We start from the raw sequence: 12,963 nt of genomic DNA, 5'->3' as shown, positions 1-12,963 counted from the left end.
ATATATATATATATATATATATATATATATATATATATATATATACAGGTACTTTCCTTTGTCAGAACATAGCCCTCCTATTTAGTCTTATTTGCTACAAAAATTGTGTAACAGCTGTAAGAGTTGGTGACATATATTCTGTAACAGCCATATGATATTCAGAGCACTTTAACTTATATTAAATAAAAAGTGTTAATGGTATTAGTCACCTGTGATGCTGTCTCACGTGTGGAGGCTTGTTCCAGGTTCCTAGCTGCAGTGTGGGATCCTCTGCACTCTTGAAGTACAGACTTTTTAAGTTCAAGGTTTTTGTTTATCCATTGTGCTGTAAGACCAATCATGCTAATGGGGCTAACACGACGTCCAAATGTCAGTGGTAAAACTCACCCAAATGCTATCAGCTATTAGCTTCTCAATGACGTCGGAAATGACGGCTTGTAACTCGGGTAAGGCTACGTCGGAAAAATATCTCAGACTGGGGACGATGTAGCAAGGCTCATTGTAGTCCATAAATCTTCGAAATCCGACATCCTCAACGAAAAAACTTCCACACCGCCGACATTTTGACTTCTTCCTCTCCACCGTGATCAGATCAGGTAGCACATGTGATGTCATCATGTTGTGCTGTCGCTGCAGGCATCCTTGTTACTGGGTTGTCATACAAAAGCAGCACCTTTTATATTGTTGAGTTATTTTGATGGAATGGCCGATATTTAACTTTAATGCTATTATCGGCTGATACCATGCCGATAATATTGTGCATCCCTAATACACACACACATATATACATACTGTATTTCTCGGGACTATAAGACGCACCAGATTATAAGGTGCATTAAGCAAAGCAAAACAGATAAGTCAAACTTTATTCAACTCGTTCACAATAACTCTCAACACTGTTCAGTTGTAACACATAAAATACAAAACTATACACATTTTTAGGCGCCATGTACCACATAAAATCGGTTCGAGGTCAGTAAGCACAACGATAATTAATACATAAGGCGCATCGGATTATAAGGCTCACTGTCGATTTTTGAGAAAATTAAAGGATTTTAAGTGTACCTTATGGTCAGAAAAATATGGTATATATAAAAATACTAAAAAAAACTACTACTTACTACTTGTACTACTATTCCTACTTTATGGTTTTTCACTTATTGCGGGGCTTCAGGGTGCGGATCCCCCGTGATAAACAAGGGACCACTGTAGTCTCCATACATACAAAGTACATCCATAAACTTTTTCTTCTGATAATTTCTGATCGGCTCAAGATGGTTTAATGAAACTACGTGCGTCATCACTAGGTAGAGTATTGCGTACACTTTTCATCACTCCAGCTCCTTGCCTAAGGTCACAAATGTAAGTCAAAGTTAAAACGAGGTCTTTGCTTGTCCCAGCCGTTGCTATAGATTGTTGTATAATAGTTTGATGGGCGTGGAATGTGCCGCATGTGGTGCTTTTTGTTTTGTCTAATGTACATCTTCTTGGTGAAATTATAAACAAATACTTGTTGTTTTTATCTAAAATCTCTCTTTTTTTTTTTTCCTTCTTTTTTGGTCATTTTTAAGGTTCTGTCTGAAGAGGGACTCCAGCTCTGCTCATCTCTTCGCACTTTTTCCACTCAGGTAAATACTACCCAGTTCATTTGTTTACACAGTTTAAAGCTGAAGAGGAAAACACAATGCGATCCGTTGTTCAGATTACAAAAAATGGCAACAAAATTAGATAAAGAAAAAAAAAATCACATTTCTTCTATTAGCCTGAAAACATTTATATATGTCAACATAACCACTAAGAGATTGTTTTCTGAAGTGCTGCTTTAGAATTGTGTTCTTTTTAAAACTCAGTGAATGTTTTAGTGCAGCAGAGTGAAGATGAAAGATGACGACATCCACATGAGAGAAATTCAATAATTTTGCACCCTAATATTCGCAGTGCAGATATTTTAGAACGAACCAAGATAGAAATACTGCAAAACACTTCTTTACTAGAGTTTAAAACCCTCCCTTATCATTTAGATATTATATAATTTGAAGGCTACTAATAGCTTTACAATTTAAAACTGTATGTGAGTGTTTTAAAGTGTAAATAAATGTTATATTTATGGGGATATAAGAAAAAAAGGACATTTTGTTTGGGTTGCAGCTTGCAGGAAGCAGCGTTATTTACAGGGGAGTGTAAATAAACATATTGTCTTGTTACAAAATGACACATTTATGATGCAAAGGTTGGACCAGAAGGTATGATATGCAAACTCATGTTCTTTTCCTTTGGGCAGGGTGTGATGGTTCCTTCTGCACACAAACACTGGTGCATGTGTCAGCACCTCTATCTCCTTCACACACCCGTATCACCCATTCTGGCATGTCTGCTGCCTATAAATCACTCAACCAGAGCAGGAAATTAAGGCTGTCGCACATCGCTTTTCCTCTCAAAAACGGAGAGCTAACAAACAAACAAACACAACTCATGAGCCTTCCTTCCTTCCTTCCTCTTGCTCCTGGACCATCTCCTTCCCCAGGTTCTCCAGGTGAAATCAGAAGGCTCTGTTTGACAGCCTTTAACGACCACCATTACTCATTGCTGGGATGTGTATTTTTTCCCCACGTGTGTAGATGTGACGTGTGAATTCTGAGCAGATGCAGTGAAACACGGGTTTTTCAACCTGCCTCGTACTTTCCAATTAATCGCATCAAACAAACTGGTTCTAATGCAGCCCTCTGCTCTGATTTGGCACCCAGCATGCTTACAGCACACCACCATTATCCTCACTGGAGAAGTCATAAAATGACAAGCACTCCTGGATTAAAAATCACTTTTGATTTTAGGTTATTATCCACGTTAACTGCAGTCAATCTGTCCAGATCTGCACACATGAACCCTGCCTGCCTGCAGACAACTTGCTCCTCTTCTGTTTGCAGCTGGTTGATGAGGAAAGGTCTGTGCTGCTGACAGAAACTGAGAAACTGCTGGGGCTGTGCCAACAGCTGCAGATCGGGGCCAAGACTCCTGTGCAGGGCAAGACTGCCACCTTCCAGAAGGTACCCATACTACACTGTTTATTTAGAGACGAGCGCAAGTGTTTTATTTTTACCTGTAATTTGATCGATTTGTGCTCATTAGGTTTGTGAGCAGGGCAGGCGTACAGCCAATACTTTTATTTCTCAGCTTTTAGCTTTGAATGCATCTGCAATAAAGCCTCGGCCACAGTGTGTCCGTGACGCACACAGTGCTTTTTAGTAACTACGTCTTTGTGTTGGAGCGATCTGTAAGTAACGGCAGCATCCAACACAGAGTGCTCCATTAATGGGCGTCTGTGAGGAATTAATGAGGCGCTGATGAGTTTCCTGAAGTCGCTGCGTCATAAAAGGCGAAGGTTTGAATCAAAAGGATGAGGAGCTTGTCCTCTGCTGATAAATGACTCCATCTGACTGTGATTCATCAACAGCAACCGCTGAGGGTTCGAGTCTGTTACATGTCTAATTTAATTTATAGATTTAAATATTCTATATAGTGACAGAAAAGACTGAAAAATCCCACCAACATGAGTTTTAAGACCAGAGTGATGATTCTTTCTTTTTCACTGATCTTTCTGCTCTTGTCTTTGTATTTCATCTTATGTGCACTTCCTGAACATTAATAAAACAGCTTTTATTTGTCCTTAAACAAACCTTCAGGTAAGAGTGAAATGATCCACAAGATTGAGAGTTTGACTGTTTCATGTCACACGTTCGTGGAAGAATGAACCACAACATCCAGGTGGATGTTCCAATCTGACAAAATGAGCCGTGTTGCTTCACCTCCTGGGGATTTTTATGTTTTTATGTTGTGGCAGAAACAAACATTTTTTTCCACTTCGACTCAATCTTTTTATGTTCCTGTTGCTTTTGTTTTAACTTTGTTTTGTGCCTACAATGTACATCCACAGTACGGGTATGACCGCGACACACTTGTGGAGTTTTCTGTGTTGCTGCTTTGCCATCGTGCCATCATGGTTCAGTCCTTCCAGCCTCGGGCTCAGGCCTGTCATGGCGGCTGTCTCCATGATCCTCCATCTGCCTGCATGGACCGAACTCTGCGGACCCATTCGGTTCCACAGGAAACTTTGGATGTTCTCCGTCTGCCGGACCCAGTTCTGGAGGGCAGTCTGGAAGGGCAGCTGCTGTGGTCATTGTTACCATCAAGCTGCTGACTGGACCTGCTAACAAGACAATGCTGGCTAACCAAACCACAATGCTAACATTACCGTGGTGCTAACAGGACCATGTTGCTAAAACAACCTCACTGTCATTAGAACCACTCTGCCAGTACGACCATGCTGCTGTAGATTTATTTCTTTTTCACTTTTGGTGCCTTGTTTCTGTATTTTTGTTGCATGCTTTGGTATAGCCCAGGGGTCTGCAACCTTTTTGATCAAAGAGCCATTTCTGCCCCTTCGCTCATTAAATAAAAAAAGAGCCCGGAGCCACAAAACCTGCTACAACTGTGACGATCAACTGGTGGCTCATGGGCCACCTTGAGATAGTTGGAGGTTTTTTTTCTGACAAGTGGGGGTGATATTTAAAAAAAATAATAATAAATCAATAATGAATTTTAACATTTATTGATATTTTTACATTTTGGGACAAAAAACAAGTCTATGATGTAAATAAGTAAAAACTTCTAGTTTCTACCTTTAGATGAAAATGAAAGCATTAGTGGCCTTTTATGTGAGGAGAAATTAAGTATCCAAGTTTGAAGTAATAAAGCAAAAAAAAAAGTAGTGTTGCTCAAACATTTGCAGAAAATTTACCAAAAAAAAAAAAAACTGCCAAAACTAGCCTTTTTTGTTGTGTGTATAAAAACCAGAACAATTAAATTTCCTGTAAGTTTTGGTCAAAGCTTCATAGAGCTACAGATGAGGGACTAAAGAGCCACATGTGGCCCCAGAGCCACAGCTTGCAGACCCTGGTATAGACAAACCGAACCCGAGAATCACGCTGCTGTTGTTTGGTGTATTGTTTGCAATATTAGTGACTGGCATATACCTTAGATCTTTTTGCGTACCGTTGAGCATCCGTTTAGTGTACATTAGTGTATATTAGTGTGACTTGACTTGAGAAAAAGTAAAAAAAAAGTTCTGATAAAATATGGGAGTGGCTTCAGTCTAACATTGTTAAAGTTCTGGAGTCTGACCAGGTGGAGAACAAAGGGGGAGATCTTAGTTCCTAAGAAAACTGCAGGTTTCTACTGCAGCTAAAAGTTGTCTAAATTAATGATTTTTCTCTTATTTATAGAAATAAAACACACAAGGAACCTGTTTTTTCCTCTTATCACATGGAATAATGAAAATATTGAACTTGATCCTCAAAATGAGTCTAAAATGTATCAAATACCATGTGCAGTGTAAATCTGCAGGCAGCTCCTGCTACTGTTTTTGAAGCAATGATGTAGAAGAGTTTATTTTGTCTCTAGGTGGACTCATCCATTCAGACGAGCAGAAACATCGTGACTGTGGTACTTTCCCTCCTCCCCCTCTGTAACAAACTCCACAAAAAGGTGCCACACTGCAACACTTGCTTGTCCATTTATTACATCAAGAAAAGAAAAAAATGAAATGCACTGGCCTTATTTTAACCATTTCACAGTCAGATTTAAGATTTGAGCAGAAATCTTTAATGAGTAGAAAAAAATACTTTGAAGCAAATCTTTTAAACTGATGAGTTAAAGTGAGACAAAAAGTTACAAAATCTGACAACAATGCAACACTTGTAAAAGCCAAATGTGCTGTTTTCGGTGCTTCTTCCCCCATGTAATTTATTCTCTGTCCTGTTGCAGTACAAATCAGAGAAGACCAGCCTTAGTTCCCTGCCGGAGTGGAGGGAAAGGCAGGATGCATCCACTCCAGTCACAGACGAGGGCTCCGTCAGTAGCAGAAACACTAATGGCTTCGGTGTCAAAGCCATGGAGCAGCACATGGCTGCTCTCAACCTCTTGGAGAGCAAATAATCTGCTTTTTCTTCTCCATGTCCGTGTCTGAGCACCACATACGCAACTTTACTCTGCAGACAACCTGGAATCCATGAAACTTAACTGCAGCTGTAAGGGTGAAGATGATGCATTCTGTATTCAACATCTGGGCGAAGAACTGCAGGACTAAATGCAGATCCAAACTGTCTCCACCTGTGGGGTTTTCTTCCACACTCTGGTTTCCAGAAGCACCAGTTCTACTTTTGTCCACTAGATGGAGACAATCAGCCAACACAAGTCTAAAGAAATCTAACCTTTGAAGCCACTTGTCTCGTATAGATTATAAATGATAAATAAAATGATTATAAATGATAGGGGAGAACTTCATTTGGTGCATAGTTCAGCCATAGATGTGTCTTCACTATGTGCCTCTTTGTTTTGTGTTGTGCTGTAAACGTGTTGCACGAGTTACAAAACAAATACAGTGACCAGAAAAGACTCCATCTTTACCAAACTCTGTACGGTCCCAACTTTGTAACGTTAACAGTTTTATGTGTTAGACATGCAGGTGATATCTATAATAGCATCTCACTTTGTAATGTATTGTACAAAGTTACATCATTATGGTCTGTTTGTCATCAGATTTACTGCAGAACATTCCCCATGTGCCATGTTTATAAAATATTTTCATCCCAAATGCAACTGTTGTTGTGAAGAATCTGATCTTTAGCTTCTTAATATTTGAGCAAAAGACACTTTGATCAAGTCTTTATCACTGTTTTTTTTTTTAACAGCTTGTCTATAAAGTGATAGTTCAGATCTTTCAAAGAGGGATTCTGTGGAAAAGTTTTGAATGGTTAACATCTGTCCTCTTGTACGCAACTCCTTAACGGACCTCGACTTGGAGGAATTGTTTATTTCTGACTGAAATGAAGAGCTAATGGCTAGTCAGTGTCCTTCATTCAACCTTTATTTATGCAGGTTAGTCTTCAAGAGAGACTTGTAAAAACCTTTAACGTCTAAGTGAATTACCCTTTTTTTTTTTAGTTCCCAAACGTTTTATAGAAGCCTGAGCTACAGATTTCAGAACATCCCCACTGAGCCCCACTTCAAAATGTCTGAACTATTGCTTTCAGGTGGACTGATAGTCGCTCTTTGTTAAATGGAACATTCAAGTGTACTTGTTACGAAGACGATCACTGTAAAGATGCAAAACAGGCCGACATGTATCAAGTTAATGTGTATAAATATTATGGTACTTGAAGTAAACTGTATATGATCATGAGGTAATGACTATGGTACTAGGCGCGGATGAGACTGAAATGTGTAATCTACAGTAAGCTTTAGAGAAATCGTGTTTGTACTGTTTAACAGCAGGTAAAAATCCTTGGTATTAAAGCAACAGATGTGTGCGAGGGGAAAATATAGTTTTGAATCACCTAGTTTTTCGAAATCGGAAAAGGTTATTTACTGTGGGACAAAATAAAAAATATTTTTTCCTAAATAGCTTCTCTTTATTTTTAATAAGAAAAAAACAAAATTATTCAACAGAATCCAGATGTGGTGTTTTTTTTCCCAAACTGGCTACAAAGAGTCATAAATAAAGTATGTCAAAGTTAAACACGTCCTGGACCCTTCAACAAAATTATTTACCTTGAAAAACAAGAAATAGCTGAAGGCAGTGCTTGTGTCATTTAAAAAAACTCTGTGAGGAGTAGCTTTATCCCACTTAACTCATAATATTTCCAGTCTTTAATGGTTAATATTTGAACTCAGCAGAAGGCCCATCAGGAGGGTTTGGACTGGTGGCGTTCAGAGACCATCTTCTCAAACGCCTCTCGTGTCAGGAGGTTTTCTGTTATGATCTTGCTTTCCTCAAACTTGGGCAGAATGACGGCGATGTATCCTTCTGTAGATGGCTGTTAGGAGTTTAAAAAACACAACTGAAGCGTTTCAGTATATATTAAAACTAATTTGGATTTATCTATGATCTAATGTAAAGATTCAAACTGCAGCAGTAAAACGTACCTTTTCTAGCAAGAGATTTGGGGTTACCAAGATGTTCTCGTTGACCTCTAGAAGACGTCCCCGAATGCAACTGAAACAGTCGACTGAGTGAGTGATGACACGCGTCACAACAAGAATAGATGTTGAGAAAAATGACGCCTCACCTGTAGATGGTGTACTCTGTTTCATCGGAGCATGTTATCCTGCACAGAGGTGCGAAATCAGTAAGAAACTGTCCTCCCTGTTGTCCAGCGGTGGGAAATACGAGGATTAATAACACAAAAGTTTTACAAGCATTGACAAACAACAGCCACACGTTCAAAACGTTACCCGCTTGGACTTCCCAGACACTTTATTATTCAGGCGACTGCAGCCATTACTGATCTGGTAATTGATGTTTTTGATTGTGCATCCTTTCTGAAGGATCGGGTGGGTCTCTGCTAAGGTGACGACACAAATTCTGCAAACAGAAAAATGGACATTTCTCAAATCTATCAAACACTTTAGGTTTGTTGTTTATTTACTTCTCATATGCAGGTTAACACAAAGCGGCTAACACAAAACTCCACCCAGACCTTTCTGGGTGGGGTTTGCATGTTCTCTCAGTGCATGTGTGGGATTTCTCCAGGTACTCCAGTTTCCTCCCACATACCAAACATGTGCATGTTAGACTGATTGGTAACTCTAAATTGTCCCTAGGTGTGAGTGAATGGTTGGTTGTCTCGTTTGTATGTATGTGTCCCTGTGATGGACTGGACCTGTCCAGGGTGTCCCCCACCTCTCGCACAGTGACTGCTGGATATGAGCACCAGTGACCCCCGCAATCCAGGAAGGAAAGAAGGAAGGATGAATGGATGGATGGATGGATGTTAACACAAAGTCAACAATGCAATGAAATGTTCAGGATGAGAAGAACCATTTCGATTCGCTATAAGAAATAATAAAGTATGCAATAAAAGTACTAAATAAAAGTACAAAAAAGTGAAAAATATATTTACAAAGTGCAAAAGAAATATTGAAAACAACATGGTAGAATAACATCATATAAAATATACAAAAAGTAATCATAATATCACAATCAGCACCAATAATAATAATAATAATAATAATGTTAGCTCCAAATTATTCAGTCAGGTATCTTGAACATAAACTTGAAAACCTAATTCGATTCAACCAGTCACAAAACAAAAACTGTGATATGAGAATTAAGCAGGTATTTTTTACCACGTCATAAGTTGTATATAATTGTTAAGCAACTTTTAAATGATTTGCAAAAAGGAATATTAGCTAAATAAAAAGTGAACGTAAAATCAAGCACATGTATAGGCAGGTGTATGAGATTACTCGAGTTGTGTTTAATCACTACCTGGTGTTTCACCTGTCTGTTACCTGTTTGAGTGTTGAAGGATGCAGTGGTCTTCACACGGTTTTCCTTTCATATCTAAAATGTTTAAGAGACACTTTGAATTAGCTTCTTTATAGTTTTCCGAACTGTCAAAAGTTAGCTTCTCCGTTAGCTTCTTTAGCTTTAGAAGGCATTTTAATTTGAAACTTTACTAACCTGCTCTGTACCACCGAGTGAAGTATCGGTCGATAACAGAAGGAGCTTCTGCATTTGTGTTTGTCTGCTCCACACAGTCCATTAACAGCATTCAACCCACGGACACAAAAACACAAACACACTGGATTTGTTTCAGCGATTAGCCTGACGGACAGTAAATGGTGTGACACCGGGCTGCGGATACAGGATGTGACGTCACATGACAAACATTAACTGCTTGAAAAAGCATGACCGATTTGGTAACATTCAAAGCATTACTAACAGTTATGTCATACCTGTTAAAATATTACCAAATATACTATATTTGCGGGAATTATTGCACGAAGACTTGAATATATACCAAAATACCTTCTGCGCTGCCGCCATCTTGGATGGGTCTCTAACCCATACGTGCTTTCATGCTGAAATACTTTGTGAGGGAAAAAAAGGTACAAATGACACAAGCATGAAATGATGGTCCTCAATTCCGAATTGGGGTTCTGCAATGTGCTCATCAAGTAAAAACACATCTTCTGAACCAATCTCAGCCCAAACAGAACGGTTGCCGAAGGACACATTGACACCTTGTTTCATTGAGTTTTGGTGAATCACACGCTCGACTGCTCTGACCACCTTCACTGTTCTCTCTGAGGGGATCATCAGCCCACCACTGTTTTTAAGTTGAAGCAGGTGGTAGCTCTGGTCAAAGGATCAGGGTACAGCAACTGTGACGAAGCTTTACGGCACGCCTCAAAGGACAGGTTTTTCAGAATTTTTCTGACAACAAACCCTGAAATGTAGACCAGGGCATTTCCACAAGATCACCAAAGCAGGTGGGCAGGTAACTGGCCACAAATGACTCCAGAAGTTTGTAAATGTGGACGGAAGCTGCATGTCTGCAACTGATGGACACAGTCTCATCTTCTACTGCCACGTTGCCTGACCCACTTGGTGAGACACCACAATGGACCATCAGACAGAGGAAAATGCCATGAAACTGCCCTGCATGGGATTGTTATTCTAGCCTACTAAAAAATTTAAAAATAAATTTACACACTTACATTACAGAGATGTTTGATGAGAACAGTCACAGCCGTAAAAGACATATAGTCTGAGGGTAAGTAAGGAAACTGTATAAATATTTTCCCCACAGGCAGCTATAAAAAAGATGTGCACTGGTGTCTGAAGAGGTCTATCACATCATAACATACTGTAAACAAGGGATAGGTACGAAAAAAATCTCTATTAAAATTACAGATCCGGTCTGGTCCATGAACCAAAAAGATTTATTGTAAATGTTAAATTTATTTTACATTATATTACATTATTATTATTATTATTGTTAGTGGTAGTAGTAGTAGTAGTAGTAGTAGTAGTAGTAGTAGTAGTAGTAGTAGTAATAGTAGTGGTATTACATTATATTTTACATTGCATTATTTTATTTATTTTAAATGTATTTTTATTTTAAATGTATCTATGCTACAATTTTATCTGATGGCCTGACAGAATTCAAGAAAAGCTCCTAGTGATCCTGACTGAAGCGGTATGTGCAGACATAACCTGAACCTGGAGCACGTCAGGGATCATCCTCAATGTGTCCAAGTTGATGACAAAGCCCATGACTGACCTTCAAAAGAAACCATTTCATCAATATGATCATGGCAAAATAAGACATTTCAAGAGCCCCTAATAATTCTTATTATGTAAAAACGTTAACTGACTTCTACAAATATTCACATATAACAACAAATGATTTGACTAATACAATCCTAAAACAATACACAATCTAATATAAATGAATAAAGTGCACTACACATCTACTGGGTGCAAAATCACTGGGTGCTTTTGAAAGTATAAATCAGTAAACCAATCAGTATACTCGCTTTGTGTTTAATCCCGTTGGCTCTTAGAGAGAGGGGAGACCTGTCCAATATGGCGGCGACGCAGGATGTGCGGTTCTTCTACTTTATTTTGAGAGCATGAGCATGGGAAATCTCCTACACGGATGAAAATGCAGTACAAATCTGTCAAGATCATATTTTTTCCTCTGAGAGTGGCGTCATATTGATGTAAGCTGCTTATATCGGTGAAGCTTGTTATCTTTCAAAACGAATCACATCAATATAGAATATCGATGAGGTTTTACAATTTCTGTTCCCACCGTTCCTGAATGCAACAGCAGCTGCATTGAGCTGTCAGTCATGATTCCACACCCCCGTCATCTGAGACCCCGCCCCCACGCCAAAACAGGGCCAAAAGTTTGAAACTGAAAAAAAAAAAGACCTAAAACTGAAAATGATCAACTTGAATCTGATAAGTAGCTTTGAACTATTTTTTCAGTTTCAAATTTATTTTTCATTTGAACAAACTTTATGACCCCAATTTAACTCCACACTCTGTGGACAACTATGTGGATGTGTGAGAAGGTCTGTTGTGGATTCTGAATTTGGACTAGTGACAAAAGGAAGTGTGCTGTCCTATCAGCAGCCCAAACTCTTAACACAATGCAGAGAGTTACATCAGCAAATTAAAATAAGATTTGAAAAAATAGGACCTTACAATGTTGTGAGTTTGATTACCTAATCAAAGTTAATTTAGTTTATGTATCTGCTGTAATGTTTAAATAAACTACTGACTTGTTTTCCAGTAGGGATTAATAAATTGTTGGGAATACTTCACACCAGTTTTATTTCATTATGTAAGAACTAAATTCCTAAAATAAAAAAAGCAAATGTTACAGATCAAAGAATTGCCTTTTTATGTCTTATGACTTTCTGAATCACTTTTTGCCTTACCCACAAGATGGCAGACTGTTCTTATCCTAACAGAGCACAAGGTTTTATTTTATTTTATTTTTACATTTTTTTACTGATTTTACCTGGCTCCACTGCTTCAAATGTGGCATTTTGATGTGATTTCTGAGTCTGCAGCTCATCTTGTAATGCAGAGGTCTTATTTTCCAGGATCTGACAAATCGCTCCACATGGACAGGAAGGAGTTGCACACCAAACATGCCTGGCATTATTTGCTACATTACTTTGCATGTGCACTGAAAAAAGAAGAAAACATGAACTTGGCACGGGGTGAATAATTAAGTAATTATGAATTAATTTTTGTAACTGAGAAATGAATACAACAAGAGCTGTTTGGATGATGCTAAGTTTCTTTCCATGTACCTTCAGTGCACTATACGACAGGTTTTGGATATTTACTCATATAAATGCAGTGTTGAGAAAATCTGGACATTTTTTAATGCTAATAATAAACCTTTCAACATGAGTTAAGTTATTTGAACAATGCAAATAATTACACTGACTTAGGCCTGTCACAATAAACAATAAATCAATTAATCCCATGATGAATGAAAATTATCAACCTTATTTTCATTTATCAGCTTAGCTTCTTCGTGTCTCTCTCTTTCTACTGAAGACACTGGATGACAAAAGGCTCAACTCTGGTGCTCT

General features: G+C 38.5%; 2 protein-coding genes across 2 annotated transcripts in view; one reads left to right on the top strand and one right to left on the bottom strand.

Annotated features, from left to right (window-relative positions):
- ctnnal1 (catenin (cadherin-associated protein), alpha-like 1) overlaps positions 1-6,655 on the top strand; it is a 75,382-nt gene extending 68,727 nt beyond the window's left edge. The window contains exons 16-19 of the mRNA XM_037693543.1: positions 1,572-1,628; positions 2,925-3,044; positions 5,458-5,541; positions 5,821-6,655. Coding sequence (XP_037549471.1) covers positions 1,572-1,628; positions 2,925-3,044; positions 5,458-5,541; positions 5,821-5,991 — 432 coding nt within the window. The 3' untranslated portion in view covers positions 5,992-6,655. The remainder of the gene's footprint in view (positions 1-1,571; positions 1,629-2,924; positions 3,045-5,457; positions 5,542-5,820) is intronic.
- Positions 6,656-7,473: 818 nt separating this feature from the next.
- abitram (actin binding transcription modulator) lies at positions 7,474-9,670 on the bottom strand. The gene is made up of 6 exons (XM_037693544.1): positions 9,521-9,670; positions 9,349-9,400; positions 8,290-8,419; positions 8,124-8,200; positions 7,981-8,050; positions 7,474-7,871 (listed from the first exon to the last, which is right to left on the bottom strand). Exons 1-6 carry the CDS (start codon positions 9,609-9,611, stop codon positions 7,740-7,742), a joined length of 552 nt encoding a protein of 183 aa, XP_037549472.1. The 5' UTR covers positions 9,612-9,670; the 3' UTR covers positions 7,474-7,739.
- Positions 9,671-12,963: the final 3,293 nt, after the last annotated feature.

This window comes from Nematolebias whitei, chromosome 19, assembly GCF_014905685.2.
Source record: "Nematolebias whitei isolate Nwh7 chromosome 19, NemWhi1, whole genome shotgun sequence".
Classification (NCBI taxonomy): domain Eukaryota; kingdom Metazoa; phylum Chordata; class Actinopteri; order Cyprinodontiformes; family Rivulidae; genus Nematolebias; species Nematolebias whitei.
The sequence above is the reverse complement of the archived record's forward strand: the minus strand, read 5'-3'. Positions and strand labels throughout refer to the sequence as shown.

Excerpts from the sequence above, each read along its gene's own strand:
- abitram (XM_037693544.1), bottom strand. The coding sequence starts at position 9,611 with ATGCTGTTAATGGACTGTGTGGAGCAGACAAACACAAATGCAGAAGCT. Across the intron at positions 8,420-9,348 it reads ATCCTTCAACACTCAAACAG|AATTTGTGTCGTCACCTTAG; the intron begins GTAACAGACAGG and ends TTCTGTTTGCAG. Across the intron at positions 7,872-7,980 it reads CAAATCTCTTGCTAGAAAAG|CCATCTACAGAAGGATACAT; the intron begins GTACGTTTTACT and ends AACTCCTAACAG.